Source organism: Varroa destructor, unplaced genomic scaffold, assembly GCF_002443255.2.
Source record: "Varroa destructor unplaced genomic scaffold, Vdes_3.0 BEIS01000004.1, whole genome shotgun sequence".
Taxonomy (NCBI): Eukaryota; Metazoa; Arthropoda; class Arachnida; order Mesostigmata; family Varroidae; genus Varroa; species Varroa destructor.
In genome coordinates this window covers 25,294,117-25,314,116 of record NW_019211457.1, presented here as the reverse complement: position 1 = coordinate 25,314,116, position 20,000 = coordinate 25,294,117, and the positions used below count along the sequence as shown (strand labels likewise).

Here is a 20,000-nt window from a genome sequence, read left to right as displayed (position 1 = left end):
CTAGAACTTACTATATGCGAACAAAGATGAAAATATTAAAGCTGTACAAAAATACATTTTGACCTACCCGGTAAAGTTTGCGGTTTTTTGGCTAGAGATTTTTTTAATCATAGCATCTAAAAATAACCATGTATTCAGATGATTCAGCCTGTCTTGTTATTCTTATATTTTATCATTTTGTTAAAAACGAAATGTAACAAACAATAGTCAGGTCCTAACGATATTGATTTATACAGAAAAACGCTTTATATGTATTTGTGTGTATTCGTTTATAAAAGCCTGTTAGATTTAAAGAAGTAGTGTGAATTTAGCATACAAGTAACATTTCGTTGTTTATAAAAGTTGTACAGAATATTTCATCTCTTCACAAGGTCGATACATTTTAGCTGAGCTAATATATTTTATAAGTTTGTTTTTCGGTATCTTGGGTTGCTGCTAAATAACAGGTGGATAAACAAAGCGCTATATTGACGCCACTCATGATGATTTCCGAGCAAATTCATACGTGTATGAATTTGTGCCAGTTCTTCGAGGTTGATGCAGATTTTGCTTCGTAATTTAGGAATACTAAGCGAAGCCGGCAGGATGGCCGAATCCTAATGAAGTCTGCTGATTTCACTACATCTACGCCACCTGACAGGTTTTTAGGCATTTTCTCTTCTGTTTTAATTGCGTTTTGCCTATTGCATGTGGCAGTGGTTCATGACGTCGGCCTCTTTCTTGGCACAATCGGCAGACAAAAGCTTGGAAACGACCGCGCGGGAAAGATAGCACGTGGAGACCGAATTGGAAACGGCATAGAACGCTGACATTTCTTCACGGCTTTTGCGTCTGCGTGGCGAGCCTTGCAATTGCGCTTCACCAGGTGGGGTGCCGCGGTCCATTTGAAACAAAGCAAATGCCTCACGGATCAGCTAGAAGTTCAATACAAGAGCAAGTTGACAAATGTAGAGAATGGATTGTTAGTTGCAAGTAGGATTATTACCTGAATAGTGAGTATTATTATCAGACAATTTTGTATATTACTGTACAGCAAACAATATAATTAATTATGATAAAAGTAATTGTTATTATTGTATTATATGACATTGTTTTTATGTTGACGTGTATATTCACCTCATCAAGGTCAACTCGTGCGGTGAAGGAAAATTCATGATTTCGTCGTAAGATAACATCAATCACCATGAGGAGTTCAACCATGAGATGACGATACTCTGGGAAGGAAACTCGGCTGAGCAGAAGCTCAATCTTGAGAGCAAAGCTTAATTCATAAACCGTTAGTTCAGAGAGGGTTGGCTGTTGTGGCAGATGCTGACCGCAGATTACGATGCCATCCGGAACCCTCGTCAGGATGTCCCATACTCTAAAATGCAGAATCCAATTATGCGCGTCAACAAAGCAACAAGTCGCCATTTTTAGCAGTCACACTTAATCATTGATTAGTTCTAAAAATGAGTCAAAAAATGCATTTTGAACATCTACACTCCAACCTCAAAACGACCCTGCCGGATGAAAACTCGCTTTCGCGTGGAATCCAGTGTCTCTGTGTTATAGCTTAGCCGTCGGAATAGAACCTTCATAATAACTTCCAGCTGTCCCTTCTACAACAGGCTTCAGTATTGTCATACATTATTTCTTCAAGGACGTCACGCTGGGTTAAAGGACTCGATACAATTGATTGGAAGACTCTGGGTAAGCGACGGGATTACTTGGATTATCACAGCTTCTCATATTGCTCGAACCTTTTTAGAGAAGGATCGAAATACATCCTCTAAATTGGAATCTAGGTTACCTAACATATTCCGAAACTTAGTAGGCAGATATACTCCTACCGCCCCATCATGAGAAGATTAATCGTTATCGCATGATAAAACAGTAGTTTACCTGTCGAAGAAGTAGTCAGGCACTCTGCATAGGGCTCCCTCGATTTGACGTATTTGGTGCTGCGTAAAGTTGGAGTCCTTAACATCCAGCACCTTTAGAACAACTCGTCGAAGTTCTGATGGCGAAAGTGACTCGAGTGCTTGTTTATTATCCGAAAACTTCATATACAACTGTAGTGCATGGATCATCCAGCCCACTCGAATCTTAAGGATTCCGTTGAACAATTTCGGCGTCGTTTGTATTAACTTCCCGCAATAAACAAGAATTTCTTGCATCAACACAGCATGATATGGATAGTCTAGGCACTGGCTGTAAATAAGCTGAAATTTTGTTTCACCAAAGAAATACAAAAAATAATATAGATAGACCCGTGTACAAGCATCGGTCTCAAATGCAAGCTTAATTAGGTGAGAATGAGCACCCTGTAAGATCTACAACAAATTCAGCTATTTTAGACACAGCTAAATCGAATAATAACAGGACATATATGGAGCAACGGACGAGACATACCTGCTGAACTTGCTGTGGCGTAAGGGGGTGATCTATAACATATTCAGATTTCCCGAAAACACCAACAGTTAGCTGCTTTCCGCTAACGAGAATAGAAGTGATGTACGGACTTAAAGAATCAGCGAGTTTCCCCAAAAGACTCGAGCAATAGCGCAGAACAGTCCAATGCCGGAGCGCACCTGCCTGAGAGTATCACCGTTACTTTCAATTCGTAACACAAGAGGCATCTATGAAACATACATGCTTCATGTTAATGTCTTCCATTTGTATATAAATATATATACATATATATCTATATATATATGTATACTGATTGTATAACCTACACAACTGTTATGAAAAATTAACTGATTCTTATTATTGTTGATTATTAACAATATACAATGATATTATCTGTAGTTATAGAGGCTTGATGGAGCAAAAGTGGTGTACCAGGAGAAATGCCATGGCAATGGATAATGTTAACTGTATCCAAAATGGCTGGTCAAATAAAGATAAACAAGACCTGATATGATGTATGGATTACCTGCAAACAAAAAGAGTCGCATTTTAAGAGTTACCTGTCGGGTTAGCCTTTCCATACGATCTTCGAGGTTTGCTCCGTCAATGTTATAATGGACTCCGCAACGCTGCCACAAGACGCCGAGGAGCTGGCTCTGACCATACAATGTATCGACATGGCGTAGAGCTTCAACAATTTCTTCTGTCGATCGCTTGGTATATTCCGAGTAATTTTTCAGAGGCTCGTCGTACTCGAGTACGGTTGGAATATCCGTCAAGCTCGTGTATCCAGTATGCGGATTTTCGAACTGTTGAAGGCACTGCAGCTTTGGTGCCAGTTCATCAGGTACCAGATCAAGAAAGTCAAGGTGCTCAATGCAGGCCGAATTCATCAAATTTTGAAGTCTGCCGAGACGTACCTTTAGGCCGTAACAGTTACCGGACTTCAACATGGCGAGAAGTTCGAGTAATTGGCGGAAATGCGAATCGCGCATATTTTCTTCGCGGATAAGAATGGCCATTGTGGGGCGGCCAGACATTCGCCAGTACTTACCAACGAAGTGTAATTCGTTCTGAAAATAATGTAGATACACTATTTTACGAAAGTAGAGTAGCCGAATGTGAGTAGAGTTATATATACTCACGGCGTAGACGGTGTCTTACTTTTGCGATATGAAAAATAATGCGTACTTTAGAGGTGTCCTTATATATGCGTGATACATTGCATTGATAAAAAGTGAAGTTTTCCCTCTCTTTATACATATAACATTTTCTACATGGTATATATATATACGTATATATATATACCATGTAGAAATATATATATACGTATAAGTATTGAATATATAAGTATTGAAATTATACATAGAAATTATAGACGATGCACAAATGTTGAAATTTATTAGGCAGAACCCATAAAGGCAGGCGAATTCAGAATATCTTGACCAGCTGATTTCTGCTTCATACCTTTATATCATCGATGAGCAATGCCATATCGTAGCTAAGGTAGAAGTCGGATACTTCGAATATCAGTGGATAGCACATGACCGTGTTGCCCTTGATTTTGTAAAGCTTACTTGTGCCGAGGGCACCAATTGGCCTAGGTGGGCGGCCTTTTAAACCCAGTTTCTGATTAAAACCAAGATGTTCGTATACTTTCACCAGTTCAGTGGGTGACCAGATCTGAACTGGCTCGACTTCATGAGGCGTCTGCGTTTGAATTCCGTAGGTGGCCATCATTGCTTGAAGTCGTTGGCTTTCCGCGATTAACACCACTTGAACGACCAAATCGGCGCACGCTTTTCCCTAAGAATTAAAAAATATACATTACCGTTAGCTCGTCTCGAAATGATCACGAGTGAAAGATACTGCACAAACTTTAAGTTATTTCCAGTACTTTGATGTGTGTAGCGTTTCAAAAATTTCTGTTTGGAACCCACTTGAAATGCAGAGTATCGATCGGTCCTTCTCGGTCGATTAAAACTGGGTAGGTAGCGTCTAATAGGGTCAAGCTCGTTGATATGCAGCATCTTAGTAATAAGTAACTGCGAGATGATATAAAAGGCCTGGCCCGCGAGGAATAAATTTTCTGGTGTACCTTCCTTGGACGCTGCTCGATGCGATTGACCTGGATGTTCTTTTTCTAAATCGAGCAGCGTTGCTAGTACATAGTAGTATTTCGGGATCTGAAAAAAGATAGTTATCATTTCAAAAAATACTAAGCATTATTTTGCTGCACTGTGGATATTATTAGAGTGCGATCGTTCCATTTTTCTATCCATTTTATTACTTTAACTACAAAATTACTATGCTTTGTAGTATATTATATGGCAACAAAGTAATTGGCCGCCGTCTATTTAAATGACCATTTATCAAAATGATGGATGTATGCAAAATTGCAATGAAGAAACGTTACCCATGACCAATCTAATTCTTGTACGGGATGGCGTTCTATATACTCACTACAACTAAGTTATCCTCATCTCGTATTATCCTTTTCTCAAGCAATTCGCAATACCGGTTGACCTGTTCCTCATTATTTTTGAAAATTCCGTCGAGAATCAGGAGAATGTACCCGAGTGGCCATTCACACTCAATATGATCAAACAGCTGAAATAGCAAAAATAAACTGATCAACTAAAGTGCACACAAGGAATTATCTCTGTCATTTCTGAGGTAATCCGTTGGAGGGAATCACAGTGTGACCCTTTAGTAAGCATATTTGCACTTAATATCATTGAAGGTTACTAGTCTCTACGTGAGTAATGTAAATAAATGTTTCGTATTTTGCTTCCAATTATACTGTTTTAGTTAAACATTGCTTTAGATAGATGGCCCTTTCCAAAACGAAACGATTTATACGTCTGGGCTTGGCTTTAAACCCAAACAACCTTTCATGCTTATATATTTAGTAAGCAAGCACGTCGTAGGCTACTTTTTGGGGAAATAACTAACCGACAGATATGGTCGTTTGATTTAGAGATTTGTATGTATGCGTTAAGAGTATCTAATACGGTTGTTACCTTAGCGTTACCTTAGTTTCTCCTTGGTCGTAAAACTTTTTTGCCGGATCCTCAAGGACGCAGCCATAGCCGTCGCGAAGGAACCTTTTAAAACCGTAAGGTCCTTCGAGCCGTCGAATAATCTTGTCCTTAGTACGAGAGTAGAGATATTCATCGTGTGTGGCAAAGCATGGAAAGCTGGTAGCTAGAAGGAGGCTGATGTCCGTATTCTGTTAACAACACAGACGTATGCATATTTTAAACCTAAGTCAACGTAGTAAATAAATATTTGAGACCCAAACTATATATATGTATCCTCTTTATTAGTAGTCCCTATCAATAAAAACAGAGTGCACAGTTTCTGAAATTTGCATGTTTAAGTTTACCTTCGAGCTGGATTCTCTGGGGAGAAGCGTTTCAAAGATCGTCCGGTTACGATTATGGGCATCAATATCTACGTAAATCACACTCCGTTCGGCTCCTTTGTCGCCGAAAACATTAAAACCATTGATCGCTTCCAAAGCTGCCTTAGCCATACCAATTGACGATGCGTGAATCTCAGGCGTTCCATTGTTGTACTTCGAACCTCGCTCCCATATTCCAAAATCAGGTGTACGATAAGCTCTATAAAAGAAGATCAACATTTAATTGCCAAAAATCAAATTAACCAAATTTGTGTAATGCTACAAGATAAATGGAAAGTAGCTATAGATTTCGATAGAGAGGCGATTTATATAGAGTATGGACTATTGTCAAATAAATAGAGTTTCGATTGAATAACTATAAGGAGTACCGACTTACTTCATTCTGCCAAAGTTAATTTTCCTGTGGTTATTATTATTACGGAATATATCTACTATATTCTCTTTATAATTACACAACAACACCCTATATATAGGATATTGCCATGCTGAGTAATCATAACGGTAAAAATAATTATATTGTAATTCTAAGTTAGAATGCTTTATTAGAGGGATAATATTTTAAATTACTGTTTAAGCTTTGTTCTCACAAGCATACTTCATGTCCTTCGTTAAGTAGAATGTGACGCCAACTATATCAATGGTTCGTTAATCGAACCAATTTGAAATGGAAGATTGAGCCCGATTTTTATCGGCGATGATTACAGCTGTTAACGTTTGCTTTTAGGGTTATTAATATGAATAGGAAGTCTAAAGGGGTAGTCAAAAACTGTTTACAAATGCGGGAAACTATCTTTAGTAACATCAGATGGGCTTTACAATGAAAAATAGAATACAAACCATAGTTCATAGCGCATGCACCTTCATGCACAATGATAGGACGTTTCGCCCTTGAAAAATTAGTTCTAGCAAGAGTAAACGCTTCTAATTTGAATAAGCGGCGACGTGCGGTGAAGTGGCTAGCCAAATACTGGAAGGCCCTTACTACCTTAGTATAGCAAACCTACTCGTAACTGTGTATTTTAGGTTTCGTAAAATAGAACAACCTTTTAGCGCAGCCTTATAACAAGCGTTTATCGCTGCCGCTTTGAAATCTAGTTGAAGGCTGTTCCAATATGTTAAACAGGTCATTTCAAAAATACCGTAGTTCTCTTACACGATCACATATTGCTGAATTTCTGACAAAAGCAGAAATCCTGAAGTTCTTTTAACACTATGAAAATCCGAGGGTAGGGGTAATCTGTACGTCAATAATTTGAAATGCGAACTCTTCGTTATGGTACATACTGTGGAGTTAAGAGCACCAAACAATGTCAGGCACATTAGGGAGCTGCTTCAGCCATGGCCTAGCCCTCGTTAGCCTGTACGCCAGAATATTAACTCACCTCACTAACGTGGAATTGTATAGTCTGAAAAACTGTTTTTCTAAACACTTTTTTTTTTTCTAAAACTCCACTCGATCTGCCTGTACAATGTTGACGGGGCTTGACTAAGCTCCATACCATCTGAGTAAGCCGACTCATAAATATATAAATATAATATGACTAATATATGCAAAGAGTTCTTATGAGAATTAGTAATATATCGAATACGAAATCAAACTAAAGAAGCACTCTTACCGCTCAACGTAGTACACCAGGTTCTGTAGAAAGTTAACCTCATCCATAGTATAAATAATTTGCAAACCTGACGAGATCATCTGCACGATATAAAGCAAGTAGAGAGCTGTATTGTTCAGCTGTAGGTGCCCGTAATCTTTGTCGGCTAATATAGGCTTTCCTGTTTTCGCATCAAAAACTGAGTGCAGAGCAAATTCGGGGCATTGCTTTGACTTAAATGCTTCCATCTATGGAAAAGGCAGAACACCGGAATAAATGCATATTATTACTTTTTTTCTTTATTGATGCAGCACTTACAAGCGGTTGCGCCATCGAGCGACCTGAAATCAAACTAGATGCCACCACGCGATATTAACAGATACGAGATTATTAAGTTTGCCGTAAATTTATTTCGAGAAAATAAGTTGTTTCATATCGTAACGCATCGTCTCCTACTTAGCTGAGTGGCTTAGATTCGACATTCTGGCATCAAAAAAAATTCCTTTTAGACACTATTTGAAAATTTTTTTAACTGACCTTTGCCTGACTCTGCCGCATCCAACCAAACAGGATCCCACGCATTGACTTAACCACACTCTGCCCCAATTCATATGTCTTCCCCCGGTCATCATCGATTCGGCGGTATGATTGATACAATGCCCACACACAGATGGAACAATACAACGTGTCCTGGATGTGAGCCACATTCTCTGAAGAATGTTTTGGGAAGAGACCCGTCGTAGCACTTTGGTATCGGAGAATCTGTTTTTTAACTGGGTAAAATAAAAGTGCAATGTTCAAGTAAGACACATGCGAACATGTTACCTCCGTCCTACTTGTCATCGTGCAATGCGCCCGAGCAGCCGCAATGTTTCGACTGGCCTTAACAGGAATGATTGCTTACCTTGATTGTAAAATGCATCTAGTTTCTTTACAGTATCAGAATAATTTGTCATCTTAATTGTCTCCACATCAATATCAACGACGCTTGAAAGCTTTTCATGACTGAACGATCGTACCGGCACCGGATCCAACCTGGAAGCGAGAAAAAATACACTTTTTCCTGAAATATGTTCTGACCGTTTCTATAAACTGTAAGAAATGTCTCCACGGAACTATTTCCATGGAACAGGGCTATTTATGAGGCATTATTACAATTTTATCGCCGTGGAAAAATCAATAGAGTACGAATGTTCAATGATTCAATGTTAAAAAAACTTTATGTAAATGTCACTATTTACAAATATTGATATTGTTCGAGTTCAGTTACAGCGAAAGCAACTCAATAATGATGTCGATGATGTAGGCTGAACACATAAAGGTATCTGTTAATGTTAGTGTTACGCAATCGGTTTCACAGCCTTAACCTACGAATACTGACACAAGCATAAAAGTAACACCTGTATTCGCAACATCCAATGCTTTTCAAACGAGCTCAGATCGTTGAAGATTTTCAACTATAACAATCAGACACACTAAGAAAAATCATCCATATGCAGAGAACATTTATATGCAGATTTGTGTGTCGAGTCTGATTTGTCATAAAACTAGAATACATACGAACATACTAATGGCCAAGTAAATGGAAAAATTAATGGCGTAACTATCATTTTTGTACAAACCTACCACACATGAACCCATTAACAAACTCAAACACACACATACACAAGCACTAATTTATGCACAAAACTCGTTGAGGAGATTCACTCAGATAAAGATCAACCCAGTAACCTCTATGATATGCAAATTATCCATTCTATGTTATCCGCATACATAAGGGTCAATGTTCGCCCTGTCCCTTGAACGCCGGTCCCTTTTTTTTTTATCATTGTTATGGTTCATAATGCCGCCGTCTCTGTTATTTTCGGTTGTGAATATAACTGTTCGCTAGCTCATTTCTTAGGGAGCATATGAACTGTGACGGTCATTGAGCCCACGGGCAATACACAAACAGATCCACAACAGCGATTAATTCTGCTCTCCTATCTAGCCGGAAGCTCCGTTCCAGTCACGTAATATCCATGCCCTGTTGTAATGATGCTGGAAAGTTGAATGTGAAAAGCAGAGAAGGTATCATAAAAAAACACTAGTCAGAATTTTTCGAATCTGAATCATCGAAAGTACGTATCTATTCACGTCTACATCGAACCTAGAGCAACGGATAAAAAATGTGTTGGATAAAGGCATTAACCAGTGTTGGACTCACAATCGGGTGGAAAAAACACAAATTTGGCTACTGATATCTTGACTAAGCGTACCTCGGTGGCTCTCGCCTCTCGAGAGGTTTGTATTGTTCATACTTCGGCTTCGCTGGGCTTTCGAAAAGTCTACTTCTTTTGCCCATTTTAACACCAGTGATCCTGGCTGTTGTGAGTCACATGCACAGTGTTTGCATCCAAAAACGTTTGCCCGATGCGATGGGCTGGCTATCCACAAGATTTGCTAGTTCTTTCGCAGCCGGGCCGCCTCTCAAACGGCGAAACCAGCAACGTTACGTTAAGGAACACGAACGTGGAAAGCACTACATTGAGGCCAGTATCACTGGCGGCATGACATGGATCGGCATCTCTCGTACGTAAAACGGAAACGGCTCTCTTTAGAAGAGGCGGCAAACCTTATTTAAATCATGCTACACAAGTAAACCACTTGGAGAACACGCGGACGAATCGCATTACAGCGCTCGCATAATTTACAAAATCCAATCGGCGATGCACGCCATAACAATGAAGCAGGCTACTGTCTCTACAGATGTAGTCATTCGAACTGTTAAATCGCATTAGACATTAGTAATATTTGCTGATTGCCAAAATTTGTTCTTAGCAAACAAACCATTATAAATAGAGCTTCAATAATCATCTGTGACAAGTTTACACTGTCGATTTAATATCTTGCTCGAAGGAATAGAGTTGAAAAAAGTATCGTCTAGTGTATACGTGGATGACATTTCATATAAATGTAGGCACAGAAGGGTAAACACCGATGAAGATGGGCACCTTTTTCCAAACGAAAACTTGAACAAAAACCTTGTATAGCTAAGATTTGTTATACACTCAATTTACTCTAGACAAAAACTCTTGCACATGTTTTCTGACATACTAACAGGTTTGGCACTTCATTTGTGTCACATCATTATAATAATCGATTGGGTGGGCTTGGCCAACTGTTTCGTAGAAAAGATTCTACTCAAGAACTTACCCCAGACATCGCGTGGCAGCCATGAGGCCAAACTTGCAAAGGTCGCAAGACCTGTGCGGGAATGTCGAAGCTCCGAACCAAGCTCTCTGTAACAGCGCTGCAGTACATATCTCAGAGGCCAAAACACATCAACAAGGGAGGGTTCAACCAGTCTGTTTTCATCCCTTACCCTCACTCGATTCATGGAAGCGAAGGGCGGATCCAATTTTCCGGGCGCGTGTCATAACAGCTCAGCTCAGCGTAAAAACCTTTAGGACCGTATCTAACCTATATTTCAAGCATAAAGAAACTTTTGCGCGCAAAAATGGAGCAGCCTTACGGCGCCAAGCTCTTGACTTTTATACATCCTTCTGGAGGGATCATCAAGCGAAGGACAGTAATCATTTACAGCGGATCATTTCATCTATACGCAAGATAACGTATTACAGCATAGCCTAGGCGGGGTCGCATGAGAGGTTGAAGGAAACTTTTTTAACTAAATCCTAATACACATACCTATTTAAGATTTCTCAGCGAAAAGCAGAAATGAACAATTACGCAACAAGCCTAAAACTCTACTCATTTCTAGTTTTTTTTTTTTCCCATTTTTTCTTACAAGCAACTGGGCTGTAGTTACAAAGCTATGATTTAGTGCTTTGTAACATTGCTTTCCAACTTAATACGTGTTTCAGTTGAAGTTGGTTATAATTTGTCTGTCAGAGAATTTAACATATGCAATTACTAACGTTTTTATGTGAAGTCTATGCCTTCCGCAAGCCCTGCATCATGAAACAATATTGATTAAAGTCGACGAATAGCGTACTAAGCGGACTGAGAAACAAGCGGATATTTTTCGCCCTGAATTATCTATTTAAAGAATTTGATCATAAGTAATAAGGATCTGAGAATAATAATATCTAAGAATCTAGAGGACGTGTGTTTTTATTATTAGTTCAGTCTATTCTACCTTACACAAGCTTGGCATTAATAAATCTAGGAAACTATTGTCTGAAAATTAGTTTCCGTACCCATCGGTTGACGTCGTATTACTCAAACTTGATATAAAACGTAAATAGAGTTTGTATTGGCTTCTAGGAGCGTTACATACAGCCCATTAAGTTGTGACGAACTTTGGCGTGCGATTTGTCCTGGCTAGGTTCAACTTCTGCTCTTGAACAGAACAACAAATTCGCAATCACAAAGAATATTGTCAGATTTATGTGTAGCTCCTGAAAAAAAAACAAGAACGAGCTTTACGAGAAAAAACGGAGTATCTTTAATGGGGTTAAAATTTCAAGGACCGAAAGATGCACCAAAAAGATTCAAAAATATTATTGATGTACGTGAATTTTTTCTTTTCTTGGGGAGAAGAATATAAGTAACGAAGTGGATAGTCCAGATACGCTCTAATGACTGAATTTCTTTTGCGTTTTCTCACCCCTTCTGAATTTTTTGACCATTTGAGTTCTTGCGTTTGAGCTTGCTACCAGTTAAGCCGAAATTTAATTCCAGAAAATGTTCGCATGCAGCGTATTTGAATGACAGTAATAAATTTATGCCTACCAATATCGCGTGACGGTTAGGTTAGGTATCTATTCATTATTGTCAAATAATTTAATTGCGTATTAAAGAAAGAATATTTGGAAAATGACTAATGAACGGTTTTAGTTTTAAATCGAAACTACAATTGTGTTAGATGATGGTTTAGTAGAATAACTATGACCATCAGGAGCGATGCTTCTAGAGCATGCGAGAATCCAGTTGAGTTATCTTCTTTTTATTTTACTATAGTCTTAGAAGCAAGGCGTAAGAATAGGTTTCAGTTTTTCGGGCGCCGGAACTTGTAATAACTATATAATAACATTTTCTTTGTTGTAGCCCTTTGTTTAGGGATGTGCGGAAATGATCTGTGTTGCTAATTTTTAGGGTACCCCATGATTCAATGTCCCCGACTTTTGGAAAAGACAAATGGGCAGCAATCCTGTAAAATATATAGGGTAACAACGTTTGTTGACCTTTTACATGGAGGGTTCGCTTCAATGCTAAAAAGGACGTCTCTATAAAGGATTTAGTTGGAGTACGATCAACGAGAAAGGCCAGCTTTTTCGAGCGATTTAAATAGGATACTGTCCATGTATATATATATATATATATATATATATATATATATATATATATATTAGGTTAGAGAAAACCAACTGCTTTTCAACTATATCGTTTCTCATGGTCGAGGAAGAATAATTGCAAAAACGGCCAAAGTGGCTGGATAATGAGGATAAGCACACAGTTAATATCAGACTTTCAATATTCAACAAACTTCAAACAATGAAGATGAAACTAATAGGCGAAAAAGAAACAGGAAACGTAAATGGCAAACCTACATCGTATGACTAATAATGTCCAGTGTAATAGCAGCATGTCTCCCTGCCAAAAGCATACGCATCTTAGGTTTGATACGTTGGAATAAATTGAATTTGCTTTCAGCTGCTTCTAGGACCGTCTGTAGAATCACCTGCACAACGAACCAGAGACCATCATTCTGACGTCACGGGCATTTTATAATATATGGAAGCGTAGCTGGAAAAAAAACGAACTTACTCTAATGAAGTATATTCTCTATCTTTTTTACTCAAACATTAAATAAGATTTGACATAAATTGATTGCTTATGGCCATGCTGTAGTTCCATATTCTAGTTATGGAACCTGAGTTATTGTTATGCTGCAGACAACATCGGTGTACCTTTGTTGTAGTGTACTGTAGAATACAAGGTGAATGCACGTAATGTTGACTTCGAGACAAAGGAATACATTCGATGTTCAGTGAAGCAAAAAATCGTGCATAGCGTTCATAGATACTTGTCACGCGGGCAAATTTCTGGGTTAAATCGGTTCTACGACACGACGATAGGTCCCAAGGGATCGCTACGAATAACTCTAATGTAATCCAGTAGTTATAATGCTGCATTTGATCCTGCCTATGTCGTACTAACTACTGTTAGCACCTATATAGCGAAAAATGACAGCTTAATAGTAGAAAACTAATCTAATTTATGTTTTCAGCAAAGGATTTAGGTAGAGTGTGTGTGCTTGATAATATGTTTCGCATTATAATATACGTGGGTAATATTTAGAGATATTTTTTACACACCCTGCTTACATAGTACTTGTATCATCTGGTCATGTGTATGTACTGCAATGTATAATCATGTAAAATGGAAAAAAATAAATAAAGTAAAAATATTTACCATGATACAATGATGGTTATAGTAATTGAAATATATGATTTTCAATTGACCTGCTTTAGGAAATATATATATAGTTATAAGAAGAAGTGCGTTGACTGACTTACGTATAGAAAAAGGTCTGCGTTCTCGTCTAATCCATACAAAAAGACATCAGTTAGACAAATAAAATGAACCCGTCGTACTCGGTCCATCACTAAGGAAACTTTTCGAATCATTTACATAGTGTAATATATACCTTTTTTTTTTTTTATAAGTTGCATCGTGTATCAAGGCTGATCAACCGAAAACCCTTGCCGCATGCCCTGGATCGCATTCGGGCAGTTTTCGAGAGTTTCTTGATAGTTATCCGCCTACTGCACTGGAGCTCCTGTGCCTGTTTTTTTTTTTTATCTTGTCTTGTACAACATATGCATCTCCGCAGACTACACACTTGCTTAGACCAACCACAAGCTTATTTTTAACCAACCACGACCTCTACTGCTTACTTTTAATCGATGGGTATTGCAGAGCTTTACTTCGATCACAAACTTACTCCATTCTAACCAGGTTTAGGATCTAAGGTAAGACTTTTTTCAACATTCTGAAGTTTTATATTCATTAAATACTTCCACACTATTCAAAACGCTGGCTTCCCCATTTTAAGTTGCATTAACTTGAAGCATACAGGTGCGCAAAATTTTAATCAATTATCAACGAAGTCCGATAACTAAAAATATAAAAGAACGCAAACCCACTAATCCTCTCCCGCGAACGTTGATGTTAAGTTAGGTTTTTCTTCGATAATCCCGCTACTGCTTTCATCGAAACAAGCGCCTGTGCTTTTTGAAAACAAGGCTAGAGTCCGATCGGCCCACAGATTTATCTTGCGTCCTTGATTCTGTAGGCATTAAGACTTCCAGCATCTTTTAAATGCTAGAAATGTATTAGAATTTAGGCGATGTCCAATATTCCGAAAACTGAGCCCTTACCATCTGTTCACTATAGGCTAGATGACCTTAACCATCCGACCCGAATGTATAGATTTTGTGGAAATCAAATAAAGACCTGCTAATCATTTTTCTCATATTCACTGAGTTTATTCAGTATTTCAGTCGAAATAACAATGAAAATAATAATAATAATATTGTCCACATTCATAAGAGCAATTTCTTAAAATTTTTTTGACCATTGAAAACATACATCACCATCTTCCCTCTCTTTGTCGATTTTTTGGCGAGATTCACAAGAAAAACACTTCCATTGTTACACTAGCCCACTTTCTAGAGTAGGCAGTGATCACTTAGTATTAACAACGCATCGCTTTCCGCTGTTTCACAATCACTTGATCTTCACCGCCCCTTCACCGCCTTTTTTCTTCATAATTATCTATATACCGCTTATTTTGCATTTACATATATTTACTTATATTAACCACATAGAGATGTTGGAGACGACTTACACGACTTGTGATCTCTTCATTTATCAATGTCTCTGCCCTTAACTTTCTCTGCTATCATATATATGTAATGAAGAGCAGACCATTCTTTCCCATTACATAAGTGAACTTTAGCATCTTAGCGAACTTTAAGCGACCGTCAAGTTTATTCATGAACGATTCCGTATCATATGGATATTGTTACCTTTATCACTATTATTATGTAAATTTTAAACCGACTTGAATAGCTGTTTGTTTATTGGATTACTATCTAATCGCTCGATCACGTGTGACCATATTCCACGATTGAGTGAATGCATTCATTCATGATATTGATGCATTGAGCTGTTTGATAGCAAAGAGGTCAGTGGGTAAATATGTAAACCTCTTATTACTTTTATGAATTTCATATCACTGCTATATATCCGATCCGGAACATTGGCCATGCTTCCACAGGTCCAAAAGCTACAAGAGGCATGCACATTACACACAAAGGTACTATGGGCGACAGGTGCTAATACAGAGCTTTGGGCAGACCGTAGAAATTTCACAACGCTTACGTCTTCTGCCTGTTCGCTCACTTATTCACTATATCAGGCTAGACTTTCGCGCACAGGGACAAGCTGATGCTTCAAAAGGTTATATTCCACGCAGCCTAAATCATCACTATACCGTATCGGTAAAAGTGCAGTACTGCCCTTCTGCGATACGTTGAGATAATGTCGGCCTAAGTTGATGATTCCAATGAATTATTCTAGCACAATGGGCTAGTCCTCAATGTGCGCTTCGTCATTTACCCGAACCATCACAAACCTGCTAAGGCACTCACTCCATCTCAGAGTCCAACTTCCTTTACAACCCGATACCGTATCTATTCATTATTGTCAAATAAACTCAATGGTGTATTTATGCATTGACAGTTTCACAGAACCGTTCAAAAACAAGTTCTCGCCGCTATCATCTAATCGTATAAGTACAAATAAAATAGAAAACAAATTCTCTGTTAGCCCTTTTCGACGTGCGGCAATATCACGTCTCAGCTTAGCTTCAGCTACAACATTTGCCGAAAACAATATAATTATACGCAGTACCTGTTCACCTTTACAATGAAGTGATTGTCTGCCATCAACGCGTTGGCGGTCGCGAATATGTCACCCTGACGCTCGGGGTGAGTAAGAGGATGCGACAACAAGTATCGTACACATTTTTGCCATGGATTCCGACCCCCGGACAACTAACCCGCTTCTAAAGAAAAGCTTCAAGCCAATTGGAGCATTATTCATACATTGCTATGGTGTTTTTTTTCATTACTTACTTCAAGCTGTAGTAGTTTCTTCACGAAGGTCAGTCATGAGGCTGGAAGATTTATGCGAAGGAACCAAGAAAACGATCTGTCGTATCCCAATACGGGAGCGTGATTGTATAAGCAAGCGTTTCCTACCTCTATTATGTCATAACATTCAACTATTATAGATGTGAATTGCGTTATGTAAAAGATGTGCGAAATCACCGCGAATATCTAGAATATTACGTAGAAATCAAACGTTGTTTCTTAAACTTTTTATCATCTGTCGATCTTCGGCAAAGATTGACATAGCCAGATCGATCGCCACGTTTAGCTAGTCAACAGCAACTCAAATGCATACGGTGTTTTGCATCACGGAATGCACCGGAATGGTTTTTGTCATTGGCTTCTTCTCTAGCATCCATTTCTATTGTATGATGCACGATCGTTATATAATCAGAGGGCAGATGATGCCCAGAAAAGTCCAACTATAACGGCGCGCTCAAAAAGAAAAAGCATCTAGAGAAAGTTCAAATGGGCCGCACCACAAACTATATCCTGCGGTAGCATAATCCAAAATGCCCCCCGCCCCAGCCAGCAATACCACCGGCACGCTAACTGGCGAAATTTTACGACGAAAAATTAGCCCCAGCGGCCGTATTTCCAGTTCAAGAACGGCTTGAATCTAACTTTAGCGTGTTATTACAATGAATATATTTTGGTGCATTGATGCCTAACCACTGCTACAATAAGTGAAACTGTAATTGTCCCTATACTTTCGTAAGTTCACTTCTATAATGAACAGATGATTGGCATCTTACGTTGAGTTCCGTAGATCTGCCAAGAAGCACAATCCAGTGTCAGTATCTATACATACAGGATTCTCTGTGTATGTATTTATTATGAGCATGAAGCCCGCGGTCTCGAGCACTACACAATGCTAACGCTTGTGTTACCTACAAAGTCATCGTAGAGATCTTCCATTTTCGCATTATCTTTCGCACGCGACCGCTCATATTCGTTGCTTTGCGTCCAATCAGCCTTACGCTCGTAGACCTTCATGACTTTCATTTTACCTAGTTGGCTGCTTTTCTTGTAGTTTTATTTAGTGTTTCTTCCTTCTATTTTGACATTTACATCTTCTAACCTAACGGAGATTAGCTGTACAGACGACTTTATATCGCCACTGCAGCGGATGAAGCAGCTGTTGCTGTAGAAGGGATAATAGTCGCATTCTTTGTCGTTGTTGAAATAGACGCTGAAGACCTCGTCAGCGCCGACATAGAGGTATTCATGGCATTGTTGATGGGTGCCGTTGCTTCCAACCTCACGAACCCGTTCGACCGCTTGTCCTGGGGCACCCGCGGCATTTGACTGGCTGGTCGTCGCAGCACGCAGTGACCTTCCCACTGGGCCTGGCGATGGTCATGAGAGGCCGCGAGGTTGCGTGTCCAAAGGGAAGGACACTGTCCGTCACAGGAAAGGCATGGGCGCGTTAAAGCATAACCTTGTCACGGTACACCATCGATTCAAAATGAGACAAGAACAAAAATGGTATACAATGTTAGTAGGAGTACATAAGTATAATGTGGTTCCAGGTCAACAAACCGAGAAGGAAGTTCAATAAAAATGCTGGGGTGTCTTTTTTTTTGTTTGGCGGCTGCTCATTTACGTCAATAGGTACGTTCTTGTGCGTATGACAATTATTATTAATCGATAATTCACCAAGACTGCATTTTTTGAGACACCTACCTCCGCACTCCTTGCAATCCAAAGAAACGTGGTTGTCGGACCAAGAAACCCCACAACTGTAACGGAATAAAATTCAAGTTATTATATATATATATATATATATATATATATATATATAGTGTTTATACAGTGTTAGGCATGCACACTGTTTCAAATAAAACACGTACTGCCATCAGGTCATTTTTGTTAAGGTAGATGAGAACAAACAAAAGAATTTCTGCCTATAATCGCCCTCCGATCTTTCGTTCTTTGCATGAACTCCCACACACGTCTGCTTGATTTCACCGATGAGTTCAATTCCAATAATCGTTTAAAGGTCTATAGTTTTTCAGAGAGTATACTGAGCGAGTATACCCGCTTTCCAGTGGCATACGTTAATACACTCAGGCACCCAAGTCAACCAACTTGCTTGTGGCTATCAACAACAATTGGTCTCTCTGTTGCAACAAGAAAAAGCACTACCGGATCGATTGGCTGACCAAACAAAAAGATCATTCGTCCTATTAATACTAAAACCTCAGTTTGGCGGACAACTGGTTCTACCCATCGATATAAATATCCCTTGCCCCATTACAGCACGACTATATGGCTTTCTCATCTCATAGCATTTTGTTTTTGCTCGATTCACTCGTATCCGGTCAAGAGTCGAAACAGTCGCTTTGCGATGCGTCGTGTCGCTCCCCCCAAATACGACACGATCGTCGATATCGCCCTTTGGTCGCTCGAAGCCCATACTTCTGTACGGCCATTTGCGTTGCCACTGTACTATTGGAATATTGATAAACCTCTATGATTACTCACAGACAGGCAGCGACAACCTCCTGAAGGGGTACTCGCAAGCAACTACTTGACGAGCCAGTTTGGTCGACCGCATTAAGCAACCCTACCTTTGTTTTGACCCCAGGTTCTTTACGTCGCCTACGCTTATCCCGTAGTTTTGCCACCGCTGATCCATACCACTCCAACTTGCGCTTGTTGTCTACCCTGAGTATCCCAAATTCCCCCTTAACAACTGCAGCCATACTTAAAACACTCGCGAGAGCTCCGTCAAAGCCAGATTAGCCTAGCGTGTAGATTCCACTCCAGCCCTGTCTGACTCACCCGTTTCCAGGAATACGTTCTCCTGCTCATTAGGCCGGTAATTCTAATACTCGCACCACGGCGTCGCTGCCCAGATCGCTGCTCTCGAAACCGGTCCAGTTGATTGGATCAGCGGCATCTGCGACCACGCAAACGTCCTCTGACGTTACCGACTACAAAGCGATCACCGCAAACGTTTATAGTAGTAAAGGCGAAAACATTCACTGTATAGAAGGGTTTGCTAGACAGAACAATTGTAACTAAACGGAAAAAATATAGTAAAAAAAAATATATATATAGTTTTCAGACAACATTCAGAGGCATTTGTTCATTGCAACCGCTTTAGCGACCTCAAAGGAGATCTAAATCGCATACATATATTTCCGTATAGGCAGATGGCCGTATTGATAAACATGCGCAAAGAGAAGCTGATTCCAGCCTCTAGCGGTCACGATGCATCGTAAGCAAAAACAGCTAGCTTCACCTGTTAATTCCGAGTTGAAGTGTCTTTGCAATAGTGACCGTAGCAGTCCACTGCTTGTTAGCGGCCACTCGTACTAAACCGGACTTCTCTAATTTCCCGTTGGTCGCTATATACATGAGCCATGGCCTCCCGCAAGGCATGCTCTCATT

At 39.4% G+C, this 20,000-nt stretch overlaps 3 protein-coding genes across 11 annotated transcripts in view; 1 reads left to right on the top strand and 2 right to left on the bottom strand.

The window, feature by feature from the left end:
* Nucleotides 1–133: 133 nt before the first annotated feature.
* Nucleotides 134–10,751, bottom strand: LOC111248809 (putative phosphorylase b kinase regulatory subunit beta). Of its 5 annotated transcripts, none has more exons than XM_022801787.2 (14): nt 10,612–10,751; nt 8,321–8,451; nt 7,954–8,189; nt 7,438–7,664; nt 5,783–6,020; nt 5,429–5,626; nt 4,858–5,004; nt 4,335–4,580; nt 3,862–4,200; nt 2,955–3,467; nt 2,395–2,577; nt 1,885–2,204; nt 1,117–1,363; nt 134–914 (listed from the first exon to the last, which is right to left on the bottom strand). In XM_022801787.2, exons 1-14 carry the CDS (start codon nt 10,632–10,634, stop codon nt 681–683), a joined length of 3,282 nt encoding a protein of 1,093 aa, XP_022657522.1. In that variant the 5' UTR covers nt 10,635–10,751; the 3' UTR covers nt 134–680. The 5 variants fall into 5 exon arrangements, with proteins under 5 accessions (XP_022657522.1, XP_022657518.1, XP_086843458.1 ...); XM_022801783.2 differs by lacking the exon at nt 10,612–10,751 and adding an exon at nt 9,675–9,814; XM_086987332.1 differs by lacking the exon at nt 10,612–10,751 and adding an exon at nt 9,190–9,328.
* Nucleotides 9,795–10,703, top strand: LOC147756000 (uncharacterized). Its single transcript, XM_086987342.1, has 2 exons — nt 9,795–9,987; nt 10,519–10,703. Exons 1-2 carry the CDS (start codon nt 9,795–9,797, stop codon nt 10,701–10,703), a joined length of 378 nt encoding a protein of 125 aa, XP_086843468.1.
* A 4,136-nt stretch (nt 10,752–14,887) lies between the features above and the next one.
* The window catches only part of Pino (protein pinocchio), a 117,085-nt gene continuing 111,972 nt past the window's right edge, over nt 14,888–20,000 (bottom strand). For all 5 annotated transcript variants that reach the window (XM_022804805.2, XM_022804808.2, XM_022804804.2 and 2 more), the window contains 2 exons: nt 18,288–18,343; nt 14,888–18,042 (listed from right to left, as the gene is read on the bottom strand). In XM_022804805.2, coding sequence (XP_022660540.1) covers nt 17,711–18,042; nt 18,288–18,343 — 388 coding nt within the window. In that variant the 3' untranslated portion in view covers nt 14,888–17,710. The remainder of the gene's footprint in view (nt 18,043–18,287; nt 18,344–20,000) is intronic.